Source organism: Ursus maritimus, unplaced genomic scaffold (assembly GCF_017311325.1).
Source record: "Ursus maritimus isolate PB19 unplaced genomic scaffold, ASM1731132v1 scaffold_16, whole genome shotgun sequence".
NCBI lineage: Eukaryota > Metazoa > Chordata > Mammalia > Carnivora > Ursidae > Ursus > Ursus maritimus.
Window position 1 is genome coordinate 40,329,426 of NW_024424008.1, and position 19,542 is coordinate 40,348,967.

The 19,542-nt window shown below is 46.2% G+C and overlaps 1 protein-coding gene across 4 annotated transcripts in view; it reads left to right on the forward strand.

Moving 5' to 3' along the window:
* The first annotated feature begins 48 nt into the window (after positions 1–48).
* ETS1 (ETS proto-oncogene 1, transcription factor) overlaps positions 49–19,542 on the forward strand; it is a 65,888-nt gene continuing 46,394 nt past the window's right edge. Inside the window, exon 1 of one of the 4 annotated variants that reach the window (XM_040631042.1) lies at positions 49–527. In XM_040631042.1, coding sequence (XP_040486976.1) covers positions 446–527 — 82 coding nt within the window. In that variant the 5' untranslated portion in view covers positions 49–445. The remainder of the gene's footprint in view (positions 528–19,542) is intronic. The other 3 variants (XM_008688305.2, XM_040631043.1, XM_008688306.2) reach the window with 3 other exon arrangements.

A 19,542-nucleotide genomic window follows, 5' to 3' on the forward strand; every position in this document is an offset into this window, starting at 1 on the left:
CCCCCCCGCCCCCAGCGGAGATCCTGGGGGATGGGGGGGGGCGGGCGCGCAGACCCGGCGGCCGAGGCTCGGCGCCGCGAGAAACGCCCTAAAGAGGAGGGAGAGAGGGAGGGAGAGCGCGGCTCCGGAGAGCGAGAGCGAGCTGAAGCTGCCTGCCGGCGGAGAGGAGGAGTGGGGCGAGGACGAGGAGGAGCGGGGCGAGGCGCAGGCGAGGCTGGGACCCGGGGCGCGCGCACTTCTCCGCAAAGTGCCAACTTCCCGGGAGAGAGTGCCGGGCGCGCACCTTCTGGGCGCGGGGAAAAGTCAGCGGGAATTTGAGATCTTAGGGAAGAAAGTCGGACTCCCCCCGTCCCCCTTCCCCTGTTACTAATCCCCATTAAAAAGACAAACAACAAGAATAACAGCAAACTTGCTATAATCCTGTCTGCCCCCCACTCCTGGCACCATGAAGGCGGCCGTCGATCTCAAACCGACTCTCACCATCATCAAGACGGAAAAAGTCGATCTGGAGCTTTTCCCCTCTCCGGGTGAGTGGTGACTGTCGAGGCCCCCACGCCAGCTTTCGGCCAGAGGCTGGGGTCCCCTCCGCTTCTCCCCCTTTCCGCGGTTCCCTCCCAGGCAGTGCGTTTCTGCCTGAGCGAGGCGATGCTGGTGGCAGCTGGAGCAAGGTAGAGAAGAGGAGGAGGACTGTTGGTGGCCTGAGACCCTTGTATGGGGGGTGGTATTTATTTTCACAGCTGTGTTTTTGTGAGTAGTGGGAAAAAGCCTATAGAATGTCCAGCACCCTCATTCCTGTTTTTTTTTTTTTTTTTAATCTTTCCAAATGAGCGAGCACGCTCTGGCCTTATTCCTTAGCGTTAGGGGGGATGGATACTGCGCAGAAGACATCATCCGCTGGCCCTGCATCTCCCAGAACTGGAGCTGGATGGAGGGCCCTGGGCAGTAAGAGCCGAAACAGTGTCTCACTGGCTGGCCTACAAGCACATTTTCAAACGTCTTGCCTTCCTGAGCTCCTCTGTCACATGTCCCTTTGCTATCTGGCTCTTCTTTTCTGGGTTGAGGGCAAGGAGGTGGTAGGAGAACTGAAATGATCATCTTAACTTCTGGAAACATCCTGATTCTATTCATGCAGGTTACTTAGCCTATCCAGATCTTTCTCATCTGCCACATGTTTGTCCTCTGGTACCAAAGATCTGTTAGAAGAGAGAAAACATCCTGACCCCAGACGTGACTTTGGGTCTTTGGTGGGTGGTGTTATCCAACTCTTTGATTTGAAGGATTTAGAAGAAGGGGATAAGAAAGAGATTTGATTTTGTCTTAGACACAATTTTTGATGCTAAGCAGTTTCACGGAGTCCAGAAGTCCTGGAATAAATGCAGTTTGAGAAGAATAGATGTTTTCTTTTAGAATAAGGAACCGCCAGCTATCCTTCCAAGATGAGTGATTTTAGAGGTAAAGGTATATATAATAAGATATGGAGAGAAGGTGATGCTTTCTGGAAAATAATTAATTGCAGTGACCTGCTGCTCTGTTGTATCTGATTATTGGTAAGTTTAGCTGCTCTTGACTTTGGTTGACACTTCTTTGCCTCTGCCGTCATCAGTTGCTTATTTTAACCCTTTCTTCATCTGCTTAAACTTCCAAGCCAAGCTGATGTTCTGTCCTTCGGAGAGATCTTCCCGAAATGTTAATGAAGACATGGCCCTGTCCTCTCCCGTTAGACCCCCGAACCTTCAACCCCAGTATTCGGAGTTCCAGTGGGAAGTGCACAAAGAAGGCTAAGCTTGTTTGTTGTCACAAGGATGATGCCGGTCAGAGCAATGCTGAGATCAACTAGAACCATGGAGACATTTCAGGCACTTAGAGCTATAGTTCAGGAAGGATGTCGTTGTGCTGGTTGTGTTTGGGGTTCAAGGAAGCCAAGAATGAATTCTGTAGTCACAATTGATCCAAGCCGTGTATCAAAGAAATGAAAGGATAGTTCCCAGCAAAGATATAAACTCAACTAATAGGTTCTTTCCTTAAGAATGGCTTGTTTATGTGCGCGTTTATGGGGAAGAGACAGATTTGGCTGTCTGGGAAGTATCGAGTAAGATAGGTCAGTCCACATACCTACAATGGATTTCTGTGCTGGGAATGAAGAAGCGCCCCTGGGAACACGTGTTTTAGATCGCAGTAAACAGCTGAAGTCATTTTGGGGGGGGTAATTTAATATTATATATTAGAGATTTTGAGCATATGGTGGTGTTATTTTGGTTATTGATAAAAATAAGTCCCAGGGCAAGTAACTTTGCTTAGCATTCCCATCTGTAAAATGGGAATAGTAAGCCCTAACCCTACAGTCAAAATCTGTTATAATAAGTGTCTTTAGAGTGCCTCTCTTTTTCAAAAAAGGCTGACAAGCCACTGCTCAGGTTTTGTAATCAGCCTTCGAGACAACAAAATTTCAGCTGGTCAGAGAAATTGGGCAATCTGCTGCCATTCATCACAACGAGATTTGATTTCTGGGACTGTCTTGGGGGAAAATAGAGAAACTTGAAAATTTATAGAAGTTTTAGTTTATGTATTTTTTCTGGATTTTTAGTAGCATATATGTGAACATTGTACCCATATCTCAGAAAGGAAAATAGAGGCCCAGAGAAGGTAAGTCACTTACTTAAGAAAATCTCGTAAGCCCATGGCTCGAGTAAAATCAGTCCCTTTTTCTAACTTCTCGGTGTATGTTGCCTTGAGTAATACTGCAAGTTACCTTTGAAACACTCAGCAAAGAAACTTCAGTTGAGGCTTAACCTTGCAGGTGCATGGATAGAAGAAACACTGGCCAGGGCTGCCTGCCTTTGTTGGTGGGTGGAGAAGACACTGACTAAGTGGGGATTTGCTTTGCCCATCAGACCATATAGGACATGTGTTTAAAGTTTAACTTTTCACAGTGTGGCTTTGTGTCCACAGCTGTGACTTAAATATTTTTTCAGAATGATTCTTTGGGTCGTTTAGTTTCTTAGGTGTGGAGACAACTAGTTTGGGATCTTATCTGGCTTAAATAATTAAACCAGGATTTCCCTCCCCCCACCTTCCCCAATACATGGGAGCCAGTAGGGAGTCAGTAGGAAGTGGGTGTTGAAACAGGAGCCCTGGGTTATGTGCCTGTCTTTGTGGCTAGGACCTGATCCAGAACTTTTATTCACATTTCTTCTAGATTGAGACCTCCCAGGATTTTCAACAGCTTTAAGTACCAAATTAACATATATTTTGGAATAACCTGGGAATTGGATATCCCTTGGAAGTGTAAAGTGGGTATACCATTTTGATTGCAGTAGGTGATGGCGGGGGGGGGGGGCCTCTCAGATCTTAAATGGGCTAAAACAAACAAAGCCTTGGAGAGTGGAGTGTCCACGGAGTCCCCTCCTGGTGTGGAGCTTACTGAGAAGGGTGGAGGCTAGGTGCCAAAGCAAATACATTCCCGAGCCGCTTCATTTTTCCCCTCCTTCCCCATTCCACCTTCTTGGTGAGGTGAGCATAATGTCCAGAGACCAGCAGGAGTTCTTTCTTTTTTTTTTTTAAAGACTTTATTTATTTATTTGACAGAGATAGAGACAGGCAGCGAAAGAGGGAACACAAGCAGGGGGAGTGGGAGAGGAAGAAGCAGGCTCATAGCAGAGGAGCCTGATGTGGGGCTCGATCCCAGAACGCTGGGATCACGCCCTGAGCCGAAGGCATACGCTTAACTGCTGTGCCACCCAGGCGCCCCAACGAGCAGGAGTTCTAATTCTGGATGTTCACTACCCCCATAGGGGATGTGCCTCGATCAGGGACTCATATTGCCCTTAGAGATAGGAAGATTTGTTCCTTTCGCCGTCCCTTTGGTCAGCCTTTGTGTCTTCATCAGTGTAGACAAGAGAGAAGGGCAGAGCTGCCCAGGCTATTAAGCTCGCTCATTCACTGTGCTTCCAGTCCCCTACGGACCACACTCCATTAGTGACTAACGAGCCCGGTGGTTCAGAGCCCAGACTCTGGAGCCAGCCTGTCTGGGTTTGAATCCCAGCTCTGCCACTCACTAGCTGTGTGACTTTGGACAAATTACTTCATCTCTCTGTGCTCTAGCTCTTGCATCCGCAAAATGAGTGTAATAACTGTTCGATCTTTTAGGGCTGGTAGGAGAATTGTGTCTCTTGATGTGCAAACAATCTTAAAACAGTACTGACCCTTAAGAAATTCTCCACTGTTAATTAGAAAACAAGTTGACAGAAAATGAGCCTGACCAGTGTAGAATTTTCAGGGGCCCTTGAAATGTTTCATAAGGGGCTACTGCTCTATTATGCACCTCCCCTCCTTTTTTGAGAGGGCAGGAAGGGTCAAGTTAAAAGAACTCTTGGCACCACCTTGGCTGAGATCTCGTGCCAGTGGGGTTCCATGCTGTGCCTCACAGAGCCAACACAGTGAGCCAGGTAACTTGCCGAGTGTCCCAGTACCTCCAGGTCTCAACACAGAGCTAAAGAAAGGGGCAGGGGTCGGTCAGTCACTTTGGGTGATGGAGGGTGTCAGTGCTACCTCTAAGCAAGAAGGCCACCAAGACTAGGGGCCGGGGGGACATTCGAAGGGCTGATGAAAAAAGCAGTGGTTCAGTTATGCAGGGTTGAGAAAGGCATCGTGTCCACTTCTTATAAAGTATCGCACATTTTATTTATTTATTTGGTTGGCAGAGTTTGCATTCCTGGCATTTTTGGTTGGTTTGTATTGCTGTTTTTTTGTCTATGTAACTTTTTTTTCTTTCTTAAAGAGACCAGACCACCCTGGAGGAGGATCACCACCCGCCTCCCCCCACCCCCACCCTCCCCCAGGAGACAAACCAGCCCGTGGTCAGCCTCCCAGAACCCAGCTCACTCTGGGCTCCAGCAAAATGCTCTGCAAGGCAGAGAGCTGGTTAGTGTAGGTCAGGATTTTTCAGGAAAGCAGGGCTCTCTCTTTCAAAGAGCACAGATAACTCTACAATGGCTGTAGCAACAGCGTAATTACAGACATCTCTCCGGTTTGTGGAATGAATAACCCGTGGCTATAGTGGTATCCCATGAGCTGGCATGGAAGGTAGAGTCTTGCCATCCACAAATGACAAATTATGGAGCCCCCATTATGTACCTGGCACTTCCACATCAAATAACACTTTTTTACCCTTCACACTAACTCAGGTGGGGAGAGCTATTATTTTCTCCATTTTTCAGATGAGAAAAATGATATTCAAAGAGGTGCATAATTTGCCCAAGGCCACACTGTTAGAAACTTACACACTGATAAGCTGTGGCAGGCATTTTATACCTAAAACAAAAGCACCATGTTATTCATAGAAATTCTGGAAATTAAAAGGGGCTGTTTAAAACAATTACATATATATGTGTGTGTGTGTGTATATATATATGTATATAAACAATTACAATTATATATATAAACAATTATATATATGTGTATATATACAAACAATTACAATTATATATAAACAACTATATAGATATATATAAAGGGGGCATATGAGAAAGCAGTGATGGTGGATGCTCTGGGGGTTGAATCGGTGCGGGACTTCCTGCCACCTTGCGTGACTCTCCTGAGCTTAGGGAGAGGCCTGTTCCATGGGCAGGCTCCAGGCCTGCCAGTCCAGATGTGGTGCTTTAGGAAGGTGCTTGCAGGTTCGAGCCAGGCTTGCCTCAGATGGCCAAGCAGAGAACTAGGGTTCTTGTTTTTCCAATGTCTTCCAGATGTCCTTCTCTCTCTCACAGGTGGGGAGGCGATTATGTTCACTTCCAAGGTCACATCCTTCCTGGAGCCTCCTGATGCTGCCTGTTTTGCCTCTTGCATCACGGACACAGCTCTGCATATAATCTCACTCACAATCTGGCCCACGAGAGACATAGATCAGCAACGAGTTTGTTTTCTTAATACAGCAGTAGTTTAATTTTCCTGCTTCCAAAAGAAGCCACAGGCCCCTACATTTGCTGTCTACACACCAATCGTTTTATTTTTTCCCAACTGAAATGTAGTATTTTCAAGGCCATTTCATGGGTCGGGGGACTGTGTGTAGTTATCCTGGCACAAGGAGGGAGGGCGAGCTTTGGGATTCTACCTGTAGACCCACCAGCCCTCCACGACCTCCCCTGGCTAATCGAGAAACACACACCCCGACCACTTGTCCCTGGGTAAGATATGGGTTCCTCTATCACTGCCTTATGGGGAGCATTTCCTCCAAGTAATTAATATCCTGGGACCCACACAGTCATCATAGAGGTGGATTTGTATATTGACAATACAGTCTCCATATTTTTATCTGGCTGCTCCAGAATGAAATGTTGGCCCCACTTCCCTGCTCGTACAGAATGTCCGATGAGAATTGCTCTCCTGTTCACAGCCTCTTAGGCCCACTCTTTGCTTACAGCTGCTAAGCAGTCCTTTACTCAGCATTGAGAACATTAAGACAACTCCCAAATCTATCATTTCTATTTGTCATGTGTCTGTGGCTTCGCTTTTTTCAGTTGGGTTCAAGACATCTTTTTTTCAAAATGTCAGTAGATGTTTTTCAAATTGCATAAGCAGGCTATTTCTACTTGGCTAATTTTCCGAAGCCCTGTGCCTATCTGTGTTACTTTTTTCTTTTAATTGTGTAGTTCAGAGTCTCCGTGCAGATACAGAAAGAAATTGGTCTGTGGTGTAGGTTGCAGGAGATCCAATTTCATTGGCAGGGAGCCATGCTTACAGACACACTCAAAATATTGCTGTTCAAGCCATAAATATTTATTGATCATTTGGCCAACTTTGTCATATTTCCCGGGTGCTTTCCAGTTTGTGCTGCTTGGGTCCAAGTCTGTCACTAGATGCTCCCCATGTTGCTTCTTACTGTCCCATCAACTTTTTTCAATTGTCCTTTTCTGAAGCATTTAGTTCTGTCCCTGAGAATTGTAAAATACTGACCTGGATGGTGCTTTAAGACCCAAAGTAGTATTGGCCGGTTTTAGGCTACTGGATTTCAGATCTTAATGGTGTATAGGTAGTGAGTTCATGTAATTTACCATCTAAACTGGGACACTTTTCAGAATGTAATGGGCACTGTGAATAATTATACTAGAATGATGGACGTGAGCTGGGACTCTCCCAGCAAATGAGGGTCACACCATTTAGACACTGAACTTTGATGATAATATTCTTTATACTATCTATTCTCAATTGTTAACCTTGGGGTTTAGACCATCCAAAGTAAGCTACGAGGGCCAGATTAAGAGTTTGAAACAATTCAAGTTCAGTGTGGTTTTCCCCCAACCGTGAGTTATATTTTTAAATGTGTTTTTGACGCATAATATAATATTTCTCAGAGCCTGAGAAACAACTACAAATCAACCTCAAACAAGTTCACTTCAAGCATTTGAAACCTCTCGGTAGCTCTGGGGAGCTATGCTAAGCTGTTGATTTCTGCTTTGCAAGGTTCTGCAGAGGAACTGTAAACTTTTTGCACGTCGTGTGTGTTGTGTGTCTGTGTGTGTGGGGGTGTGTTTGTGTGAAAATGAACTTTTGAGTAGGGGGGAAATGTCATCATTACACAAGTGAAGACAATTAACATTTTTGCTTTGTTTTGTTTTAATGCTTGTCCAAGATGAGAAGTTTTACTGATGGGATCAAAAAGGGCAAGAAAAAAAGGAGGTTTTTTTGTTTTTTTTTTTGTACCATTAAAGTGGGTAAACACAAAAACAAAAGTAAAAAGCAAGCCCTCAGTGCTTTAGGAGTGGAGGAAGGGAATGGTGGATTCAATTGCAACATCTCTTTTGGCTAAAAAGGAAGAGAGAGAAAAAAGGAGTAAGAAAGTATGAAAGAACTCATAAAGGAACAAAAAAATAATCGAAAATGAATAAAAGAATTGAAGTGGTTATTTCATAGACTTTTGGAAAAATCCTCATAGGGACTAGTCTTGGGTGGCCAGGTGGGTGACCTTGGCTCTCCATTCTTCATCTGTGGAATCTCTTCAGGGGTCTTTAAATCCCCTGCGGATGCAGGGCTGGTGGGGGTAAATCAGATGAGATCTTCCCTGGGCTCCACATGCTTCCATGGCTGAAAATGCAAGAAGACCGTTGTGGGAATTTATGGACCTGCATGTGGATCAATGATTATTTATATTTTCTGTGCCTGTTGGGCTCTCTCTTGCAACACTTCTAGGCTAGAATAATTTCGCAGGTCAACTTCAGGGAGAACATGGCTATTTCAGAAGCATTTGAAGGAGGCGTAAGAACAGGGAAAGGATTATTTTAGATAGAAAGAACAGTGTGGGAAGAATGCCGAAAGTTTAGAGTAAAATAAAAGCTTACATAAATATGAAGAAAACTACCTTGATTGTAGAAAAGGAAGAGAGAAGGAAACGTGAAGGCAGGACCCATGTGAGAACATTTTGAATCTCAGGATGAATTTTGCCTTTGAAGGTAGGGAGGGTTTAAGGACAGAGAAGTGTTACTGAATAGGCTTCTGAGAGAGATTTTTTTTTTTTTTTTTTTTTTTGGTAGCATTACTTTACCTCCTACTCATACTGTTAGTTGTTAAAACCTCTGTATCAGTTTATCAGAATAGGCGTTAAACCTCAGAGTAGATGACAGAATCAATCAGGTACCTATTTTCAAGGTACGAATGGAAAATAAAACATCTAGGTCAGGCAAGGGCATTCCTGAGCCCAGGGAGTGTTTGTAGATCCATGGTTTTTGAAGCATTTAGGAACTCTTACTATGTGGTAGGTACTGTAACGGCTCTCATCGAATGCCATTTTTGTGTGATAACAGTTTTGTGCTAGGGTAATTCATTACTTAGCGTTCATGTTTAAAATAAGAGTGTGTTGTTGAATCTGATTTTAAAATACCCTTCAGAAAGTCCATCACCAGGACATTTTTGGTGGAAGAGTTTCCATGTGATGACCTTTGTACTTCTAGTATTTGTATGTTTTTTCTATCTGATATTCCTTGCCTAAAACTTAAGGGAATTCTGTACACTATACAAAGTTGTCTTATGTCACTGGAATACTAATTAAATGTGCGGACTACAGTGAGGATTCATGCATGGTAAGGGGAGACTTAGGAGCATAGTAGGAATAAATATTGTGAGTAGGGGGTACACTCTGGGGGGGCCCATCATTGCTTGGAGAGTCAGCAGCCCTGGAGTTTAGCCATAGCTTTGCACCTGTTTGTCTGCGTGACCTTGGGCAAGTCATTTCATTTTTTCTGGACCTCATGTTCTTCCTCAGTCAAATACACGAACCAGAGAAGATGACCCGTAAGATTTCTCTTTACCCTGACATTTTATGATTTTAGAGAACATTTGAAATAATTCACGCTGGGCGAAAGCATAGAATGTCACTCAAGAGGTCGGCAAAATGAGGATGTTTTTCTCCTAATCCTCACATTTTGTCCATCATTGGGAGAATTTGGGATACATCTGTGAAGGTTAGTAACTCTCGTGGAGGGAGGTGATGGAAACTGTTCCCGGCGTCGCTTGCCATTGGAGAAACCGGGCACATTGTCTCTGGGGTGACACTGGACCAGGGGCAGACCTTCCTCTTGGTCCCCCTCGATGCAACAGCTTCCTTGTCCCATCAGCCTTTGCTACAGTTGCAGCGGAAGGCAGTTCCAGTGTGGGGTCTCGTCTGGAGGAAGGAGATGTAGGAAGGAGGGGTCCGGTAGGTGAGGCAGCCGGCCCCAGCTGCATCCTCCAGGCTGAGCATGTGAGCAGTGAGCAGATTCTGTCTAAGCTGCCACTTCTCAGCGCACCGCTCGAGAGGGAAACAGTCCCCTCCGGCAGCAGGAATGCGTTCTGCTGAAAGCCACCGCGGTGCCTCTTCCTGACATACTCGGTCAGTCAAGGCCCCTGTCTCCTGTTTGTATAGAGGGAAGGGCCCAGGCCTGCTGGCTCTGGCTGTTCACGCAGCAAGCAGCTGACTCTTCTGCAGGCGCTGGCCGTCCGGCCGAGTCAGGGGCCACAAAGACACCACCTGCTTTAGTGGCCCCAGCCGTGTCCCTGAAGGTACAAGCGGGTGCTGGGGCGTGGCGAGCCCAGGCCGCCTTGCTTCTCAAAGGTCGCTCTTTGCAGCCGTGGAAGAGTGTCGCCTGCACACAGCTGTTATCTGAAAATCATTTTCTTGATGTTATTTCTACACTTTGAGAAAGGCCTGTCACAATTTTCCCCTTTTCTGTCAGCGGCAGGCGTCTAAGGGCGGCATGCCAGTTTGGGGAAAAACAAGAAAAACTGCCATTGGTATCAAGGTACACTCTATCTACTTATGTGGGTCCTTCTCTCCCTCATCTTGCCCCTCTTCCCCCCCCCCCACTAGTTGCTAGGTGCTAATTATTCATCCGCGAGGGTATTCATGTGCTGAGGGCTTCATTATTTTACACTAACTGCCAATGGCTAAGGATTATTTCCATTTCACAGAGGAAGATACAGAGAGGTTCAGCAACTTGCCTGAGCTCACACAGCTGGTGAGTGCAGGGCTCTAGATTTAGACCCACTTACTCGGAAGTTCCGGGTCTGCTGCCTCCAAAATGTGCAGAAATATTGGGATGCTTGTAGAATTTGGGGGAAACACTCAGGTCTTTCATGTTTATTATCCACCAAGTCCCTTAATACTTGTTTATAATTTGGTAGCAGTTTTACAGTTAGACACGTGACTTCACCACACTTGAACCTCAAGGTAATTTTTTTAATTAGTAACATTTTATAAATGGGACAACTGCAGAGCAGTGATTCTGAGTTGTTGTTATTTTTTCCCCCGAGTTTACACAGTCAGTTCAGTGGCAGAGTTAGAACAGGAAGCTGTATTCCTCCAAACCCTGACATTTCCATTCAGCCATACACATTTTCACTATTTCTTTGATTTGGTGAGTACATAGTGCATTCAATGTTAATGATAATAGTAATAATAATAATAGTAATAAACATTAGCTCGAGATCAGAAATGCCAACAAGACACCCTCTTCTCTTTTGTAAGAAATAGATTTCCCCCACATATTTTATATGTAGTTAGTGGGTCCCACACAGTTGGCTAACTAGTGAGCTCAGAGTGGGTTGCACAGATGACTCTGACATAGGATCCGAAAAATCTGCATAGCTTTCCGTGATGCCAACGCACTGGCCAACTAAGTAGGATGGCAAGTTAGTTTCTTCTCAAGAAGTTAAAAAAAAAAATGTGAGTTACTCCGCAGGCTTCTAGATAAATATGCAGTTTCCCTCTGGGATGGGTTGACTTTGGACTTGGAGAAATACATTATTTTTTAAATATAAATAATTTTGAAAAGAATCCCTGTCCAACCTGTTTTGCTATGTTGAAATATATAGTCTTCTGTGCCTCTGTTTATCCATTTTAACAAATGAGGTCCATTTTGATGACTAGCAGGAACTTCAGGTAGCTGGAGGGGAAAAAAAACCCCAAAAACTGAAAAACAAAAAGCTTTGAATCTCATACTGCATTTTATGAGAAAGAATTGTGTCAAAAAGGTGTATAAGAAGGAATGATATCTTAGATAAGTGGGGTTTTTTTTCCCCCGTTAGCTTCCATCTGGGGCAGGGGCATTTGCCATGGCATCTGGTATATACACGCCCGAGTTGAGCAAACTCATACAATGTGTTGTTCCTTAGCAATAAAATAAGCCCCCTCCCTCTTGTGTCGGTCATTCTGGAAACTAGAGCGTTCCAAGGTGGTGACAGGTTGTTACACTGAGAAGTATCCCCTTGGCATGTTGTTGTTTTCCTCGGGGTGAATGCAATCCTAAGTAGCCTGCAGTGCCCTTGGGAGGGCTCTGGATTGTAGGACAAGAGGAGATGGGAATGGGGAGTAGAGGGTGGTACCCCTGATTGCAGCAAAAACAGAGATAATCATGTTAAGTTTGGCACTTTTGAATCTCAGCCCTAAACTTAATGCTTGCCAGGAAGATCTCGTCTTTCAAGGCGAATCTTAGTGTGGCTGGAAGTGTGTCTCCTTCTCAACCTGACCTTTGGCTTCGTGCTCTCCACTTGAGGGGAGTTTGGGTCAAGCCGAAGGAGCCCGTGGTCTTACCTTTTCCCGGTTTGAATGTTTTCTGTGCTTGAAACTGGGCAGGTCTTCTTATAGGTGGTTATCCTTTTACCTTTTATTGCCTGGTGTGGGAATGAGGAGAGCTGGGTCTCTTTTTACTCTGGGATGCCAGACACTGCCACATCTCTGTGACATCGCTCTTCTCTTTCCACATCTCTGTGACATCGCTCTTCTCTTTTGGAAGAAGGGTGCTTGATCCTCCTGCGAGAGCTGCCTCTCCTTGGGAGAGTGGGAGAGTTCATGAGCTCAGGTTTAGAAAGTACTCTGGAGTCACTGGTGATACAAGAAATGTTATTAAATTAAGGAGAGATATGATACAGAGTTACGATACTGAATACATACGAACTAAGGGTGAGTCATGTGTGTGTGTACAGGAAACGCATCCTTGATTTCACGTCAGATCAAGAGTTCAATCTTACACCTTCCTTGCCTCCTAATGGAAACCAAACGTTCTTCAAAACTGCTGGTGCTTGTTTTTGGTCTTTGTATGTATCTGGGTTTCAGTTTGGAGGAGTGAGAGGAGTAAAACTAATATTTATAGAGTACCTACCATGTGCCAGGCGAATGGTAGGGTGCTTGGCCCTAATAATCACCTTCCTTAAACAACTCCGTGAGGTTGGTCTTTTAATCCCCCATTTTGAAGATAAGAAATTGAGTCTCAGAAAGGCTCAGTTAATTTTGCCAAGGTTCTAGAGCTCTCAAGTCACAAATTTGAGCTTAGATCTTTGCAATGACAAAGTCCTCCCAACTTAGAATCTGTTCGGAGAGAGAATTTGCTAACATTCTCATCAGAGGCTTTGTTTTTGGAATATCATTTTGTGCATTAGGGCTCCCTCAGGCTCCTCGTTATTGTCAGGGTAAGGAAGAAAGCATTCAGTAGATCTATAAATATCCACCATTGGGATGTGTAATACAGAGAAAGCCCCCCCCCCAAAAAAAGTTCCTAGAATTGTCACTACGCCTTTTCAAATTCAAAATGCACAAATGAAAAGTCACCAACTAAATTCACCAAGCTTACCTACAGAACTGAGGCTTTGGCCCCCATTTTCCAGATTGGGAAATCGAGGACTGAAGTAAGAGCTCCACCCTTGCTTGAGAATTCTCCAGGGAGGGGACGTTCAGAGGCACAAGTCTAGGCCTTGAGGCCACTTGATGCAACAGGAATGTTTGTAGATAAATAAACACACATGGAATGAATCAGTGTCTACATGGCGGACCTGCAGTTAACCTCTGATTCAATTGCAGATTTAAAAAAAAAAAAAGTATCTATTGCTTTATTTCTGAATTTTTGAAGGTTTCTCTTAGGGGGGCTTTGTGGCTTTTCCACGCCCTCACCTGTAGTCCTTTGTGATGGATGGGCTGATGGGGGAAATGTGAAATTCCAAACTGGCTTCAGTGTCTCCAAAGGATTTGGGGTGCTGGACGAACAAAACAGCGATTTTGTTTCTTTAAAAATGAGATTGGGCCCTGGTGACTTGCCTCTGGGTTCATAGGGTTTGGTGGGGTTGTGCTGCTCGCAGGCATGCTGCAGACAGCGAGCGAGGAGCAAAGATGAGTCCCATCTCCCGGTGGCCCTCGGCTGCCTTGCTTTCTAAGAAGAGAATATTTTCAGTGTTTTTATGGGCACACCAATTCCAGGGAATTAATATTTGAATTTCTAAAAGCTGGTGGTGCAAGATAGGTTCCTCCTACGCAAACCCGTCACAAATCTCTTCGCAAATCTTCTCAAAATGCCTCACTGCAGTGTACCTTTTATAGAAATTGTATTTGCTTTTTCTGTTTGCCGGGTGGATTTGCGTATGCCACAAGTTTCTTCCCATAATCTTAAGATCTCTCTATATTCTCTTTTTCCCATTTGGTGGATGAGACATCTAAGTGCAAGGGAAGGGATTTGCATTTAGGTTCATTTAGGTTGCTCCGTAGAAAGTCATCTTTGTCCCCAAATCACAGTCTGCCGTTCATTATGTGGGTGATGAGGATGTCCCTCACTGCAGGCACCATGGTGTCCTGGGAACAGCAGGCCTGACGTGAGCTGGCCCTGGGTTTGAATTCAGACACTCTGCTTGCTGATTTGTCCTTAGGCAAAGTATTTAGCTTCCGTAAGCCTTGTTTTTGCTGATTCTTACAATGGAGAACCTAATAAAGAGCTTTCAGGGCTGTTGTCAGGATTTGAGAAAATTTGAGACAATACTTTTCCGCTGCCACAGGGTCTCAATAAATGGTATTTTATCATTATCTTGTCGGCCACCGTGTGCATTGCTGACAGCGCTCTTATGACTTCAGTGGTTGTTAAAACTGTGGTTACTGTTAACCTGGTTACAGAAAATTTTCCACTCGACACCCCCTTAACCAGCGGGCCAGAGCAGTCCCTGTGGCCAGTTAGCAATATCTTCTTCCTCTCACGCATACTTAACCAAAACTTGAGTTAGGACTTCGGTCACGTTTCCAACCCGAAAGCATTATTTTCAGGCATTGCCCCTGCCTCGTCTATAAGGATGTTTCTTGGAATTGCAGCTTATTAGGGAGGGCACAGAACGATTTTAGCTGTGTAAGGACTCCCTTCTTTGCCCTGGGATCCTTTCTTTCCTTGGGAGCGACCTTAGGCAGTCGAGGTCCCGGACGGAGCCTCTGCTACTTGTGAAAAGAGCAAGCCAGGGGCAGAGCTCGCTCCTCCCTGGGAAGGTCCAGGCCAGTGAATCTGTTTGGCAACCTCCTGAAGATAAATCAGCCTCAGGACTGAAAAATCCCACTTTGTGTCCTTTCCACACGCTGCCCCTTCCGTCCTCCAGCAGATGCCTGTTAGATCTCCCCAGTTCTAGCTGAATCTCCCTGACATGCTTTGCAGCTGAAGATGTCTGTAGAAACCATGCAGCTCTGGAGTCTGCCAGTTGCCAACTGCAATGGTCGATTTATAGCCAGAATCTGGCACCTAGAAAAGGGGATCCTGTGTCTTTAAACAGCTGTGTGCCAGTGTGTGTAAACGTGCTTGCTAATCCAGTGACTAATTCAGTATATTATAAAGCAGCAATGAGCAGGCTGCCAAGGCAGGGCTGTCTCCCAACTGGAGTGGGGTGTAAGGCTCAGAATTCTTCCTTGAATTCTGCCACACCACCCGTCTCTGGAACGGACTCGAAATTTCATCTGTCTGCTCCCTGCCCCAGGGTCAGCGCTTGCCTTCTCCTGGTTCCTGTCCTGCCCTGCGCCCGTCTGTTCTCATTTCTCCTCTCTCTCCCTCCCTTCCTTGGGTCAGTTTATTTACTCATCTGAGGGTGGAGCTGTGCTCATTCTGAGTCAGGCCACGGAACCAATCAGAACTGCTCCGGGGCATTCCAGGGGACAAAACTCATGATCCCTCTTGGAAAAGAATTTTCCAAAAGATCTCTTTTGGTCACAGTGCTGTGACTGCACCTTCCTCCGGTTCACATCCAGCGAGCCTGGCCCGGGGGTGGGGGTGGGAGGGTTTGTTTGCCTGAAGCTCTGTTCTGCCTGCCCTTCCTCTGTCTCCCTCCAGGGGTGGGGAGAGAAACGTCCAGAAAGAACCAGGGCTGATAATGATTTGCTTTTTCTTGAAAGGCTTGTAGATCGAAGTAGGAGTGCTTGGGCAGTGTCTTCTGGGGACATCTTTGGGTAAGGGGAACATGAGGCGTTCTGCTTGCTCCCGGTCTGTGGCCCTCCCTTTAGGCCTTGCCTAGGTGGCCCCGCCCCGGAAGTTGTAGACACCGGAAGTTGTAGGCTCGGCGAGTCGGCCTCTGAAAGTGGAGCGTGCCCGGCCTCTCCTCTGGTCTCCAGTGGGCAGAGCCTATGTGCTATCTTAGGAGGCTTCCTCGTGGCACAGTCCCAGCCCCTCAGTCTTCCCTTTCCCTATAATGCCATCCTTTGGAGTCCTACATCACACCTTACCCCCCACTCCCGCTGTCTTGCACCCCTACAGAGGACATCAGCAGGCCGGTTCCTGTCCCCTTCCCCAAAGCTTCTGGAGCCCAGCTCCCACCTCACTTTGTCTCCATTGCAAAACCTTTGTCTTAGTCATCGTTTTGTCGCTCATCACAAGATGTGACTGTGTGGCTATTGCTTGGGGCCTGTGTGAGGTTTGTTTCCCCCCACGAAAAGGGAGGGTCTGTGTCTACCAATCACAGAGTTGTTGCTTGGCTCATAGCAGGTGGCTCACTAGCTCTTAAAAAAAAAATATATATATATATATATATGTACGTATATATGCATATGTATATATACACACAGACACATATATATTTAAAATTGAGATTTTAATTTCCATAACATAAAATTCACCATTTTAAAGTGTACAATTTGGTGGTTTTTAGTATATTCACAGAGTTGTACAGCCATCACTGATACATAATTCTAGTCCGTTTGCAACACACCATACCCATTAGCAGACAGTAGCTCTTTTTGAATAAAGGAATGCTGGCAAAGCTATCCAGCAGAGGACGTCAGGAGGTGGACCCATGTGTCCTGATAAGAGCCCCCCCACTACTCTCCCCTGATGCTCCATGTACTTTCCTGGGGGCGGGGGTGCTCTCTGCCTGTCCCCAGGCTCTAAGGACCTTCTTGCTGCCTGCTGCCTCATCAGGCAAGCCCCAGCTTTATTTTGGTGGCTCACTTGCTTCGGCTCCACCGGGTAGTGAGCCAGTGGACGTCTGGGCAGAGATAATGAGTGCTTTCACCATCTGCATGCAGACCGTTCGGTCCGAGAGCTGAGGGCTGTGGTGGCTGCAATTTCCTAATGGCTTCCTGATGAGGCAGAGCCATTTATTAGCAGCGGATGAGGGCTGAGGGCTGCGCATCTCAGTCTCCCTTTCCCACCAGACCTGGGCAGATGGAGAGTGGCTTCTGCTCCCTCCCCCTTTTGCATTGATCACTTTTTCTCTGCTCTCCACCCGCTGGCCTATCACACCCATTGATCTGGAGATCGGGTCTGCCTGGCGACTTCTCGGCCACAAGGGTTTGCCACTGGGAGAGGCATCCGGGGCGGTCTAGTCTGGGCCAGCGTGGGCGACACTGTGGGGCAGCAGTGGGGTGGTCAGAAGGTTTGGGGCCGAGAGGCTAGGCCTGTTCTGAAAGGCGAGAGAGAGAAAAAAAAAAAAAAACCCTGGAGAGGCGAAGAGATTACAGTTAGGTGTATTTCCCCCTAAATCCTTAGCTCCCTGCATTCTAAATGGATTTCATTTAGAACTGGAGCTGCCGATGTTGCTTTCGGACATGGCCTTTTGAGCCAGACATATGGCCTCATTAATTAGAAGCATCAGGTTCAATGTACAGGCCAATGCCCCTGATTTTATGTTCTGGCTTTGTCGGTGGGGTTGGTTGTATCCCCCAACCCTATCGCTGTGTCTCCATTACTGTATTTGGAATACTGGTGGGACTTGAATGGTAGTGTTACAGATCTTTGACTAGCATGATGGTCATCTGTTCTTTTGGTGCTTTTCAGATAAAGGTCACTAGATCACTAAAATTAACCGCTGTCCTCACTCTGTCTGGATTGATGGGAACAGCACCTTCAAGTTTTAGAGCTGTTATATGCAGTGGTATCATGCAATTGAAATTAGGTATTAAAGGTTGCTTGCTTTATAGTTCCTGGTATTCAACTGGAATACCAAGGAATTGGTATTGGAATTCCAGGGAAACTCTTCTCTAGTAGAGCCTGACCATTGTTATTGAAAGCTTATCGTCTGGAGTAGGAACAGGTAGCATCATGGGTCTATACAGTCCCAAGTCCCGTTTCTCAGATCTTTGGATGCATCGTTCCTTCTTGATTCTTAGGACCTTGGAGAAGAGCAGTGTTTGTCCAGAAGGATGAACCAGGGCTTCATAGTGGTAAAGTTAGGAGGGAGACCAACCCCTTCCCCATGCACTGCTAGGGATAAACAACAATGGTATAGAGGGAAAAAAAAAATACTGGACAGGGAGTCAAGAGGTCTAGAATTAGTAACTCTGTGACCAAAGGCAAGTTGATGTTACCTCTCTGAGTTTCATTTTCCCTGTCTGTAAAAGAAAGGGTTTGATCTAGCTGACGTCTGAAGGGCCATCTAAGGCTGTGTTCCGGGAATAGTGTGGGACCCCTGACCAGTGACAGAGCTCGGCTCCTCCTCCTCTCTACCCACAGCCTGCTTTTCATTCATCTTATAATTACACCGAGTTGCCAGGAAGGAGAACATCCCTCCAAGGAGTTGTTAAAGTTTTATAGCAAATTCTATAAATTCCTCTTTCCTGCTTTTGGGCCCCAGATAAGGCTTTACGTGTCATAGAGCCATAGTGAGGTCGATATAGAGGAACACAGAGCCAAGGAAAAGTGTGAACACACAAGTAGAGTTGGGTGGGATGACAGTCACTGCCCAACACCATAAAAAAGGCCAAAGTTGAAGCTATAGGGGCCAAAATTATAGATTAGGTAGGTCTAAACAAACTTTGGGGTAGCCTCAGATGATAGGTTTAGCAGTGAACCGATGGTTTACAGAGAATACCCATAATCCCTTTGAAGCGATCTCTCTGGGTCCTAACTACCTCCTTAGCAGCTCAGGGCACTTGAGCTCATGCCCTGCAATTATTACCTAAATCCCTCAAAGCAACAGGATTTCTGATTCCTCATTAGGAACGTGCATTTGGATTTACTGAACTGAGTGCGGCCTTTAGTTCATGAGCTGTTGAATCCATAAAGCCTGATGCTGTAAACTCCAGATGTTCCACGTTCGGGCCATGCCATCAGTCTTTGGTACATTTTATCTGGTGCGCAGGCATTAGGGAAGACTGATGGAGAGGTCTAGAGAAGGGCTGCCTCCTGCACTTGCCAAACATACGATGGGTGGGAATTCTTGCATCTCCTCTGATGTCAGCCCCACTTCAGGGTGGGAATGTGTGTCTCTCTGCCTTCTCCCCACTCTGCCATGTGGCTCCCATGTGGCTCTCTTGAATTGCACCGGGGATGGTATGACAGGGCCCTTGGAGTAGAAGGGAACCTTTAGCCTGTTGGGAGGACGTTGCGAGGAGATGGGGAGCGGGTCAAAGAGGCAGTGTTGGAATGAATTTAGTGGGGCAGGAGAGGTGGCCCATGCGCCCTCTTAGATCTTCAGTTTGGTGTGGTTTAGGTGGTCCGATGTGTCATGTGGGTCTCAGTCTCCACCATCTGCCTAGTAGGAAAGATGTACAGGAGCGCTTGCATGTGGTGGCCTTGCACAGATGATCTCAGCTAGCCTGTAATTCAAGTTTCTTAGACCACGCTCAGATGGCCGAAACTCTGAGCGTCTTGACGCAGGCCCTTCTGAATTCACTGGGGGTGGGGGTGGGGTGGCGAAGGAACACAGCACATCACATTGGACCACACGCTGGTGGCACCCACTGCAGCCTTGTCCAGCACTCGTCTGCTCGGAGCTTAAGCTTTTACATTAAAAAGCGTTGCCTCTAGTTCCCTGTGAATGTGGTGACGTGACCCGGGATGGTCTCAATGACAC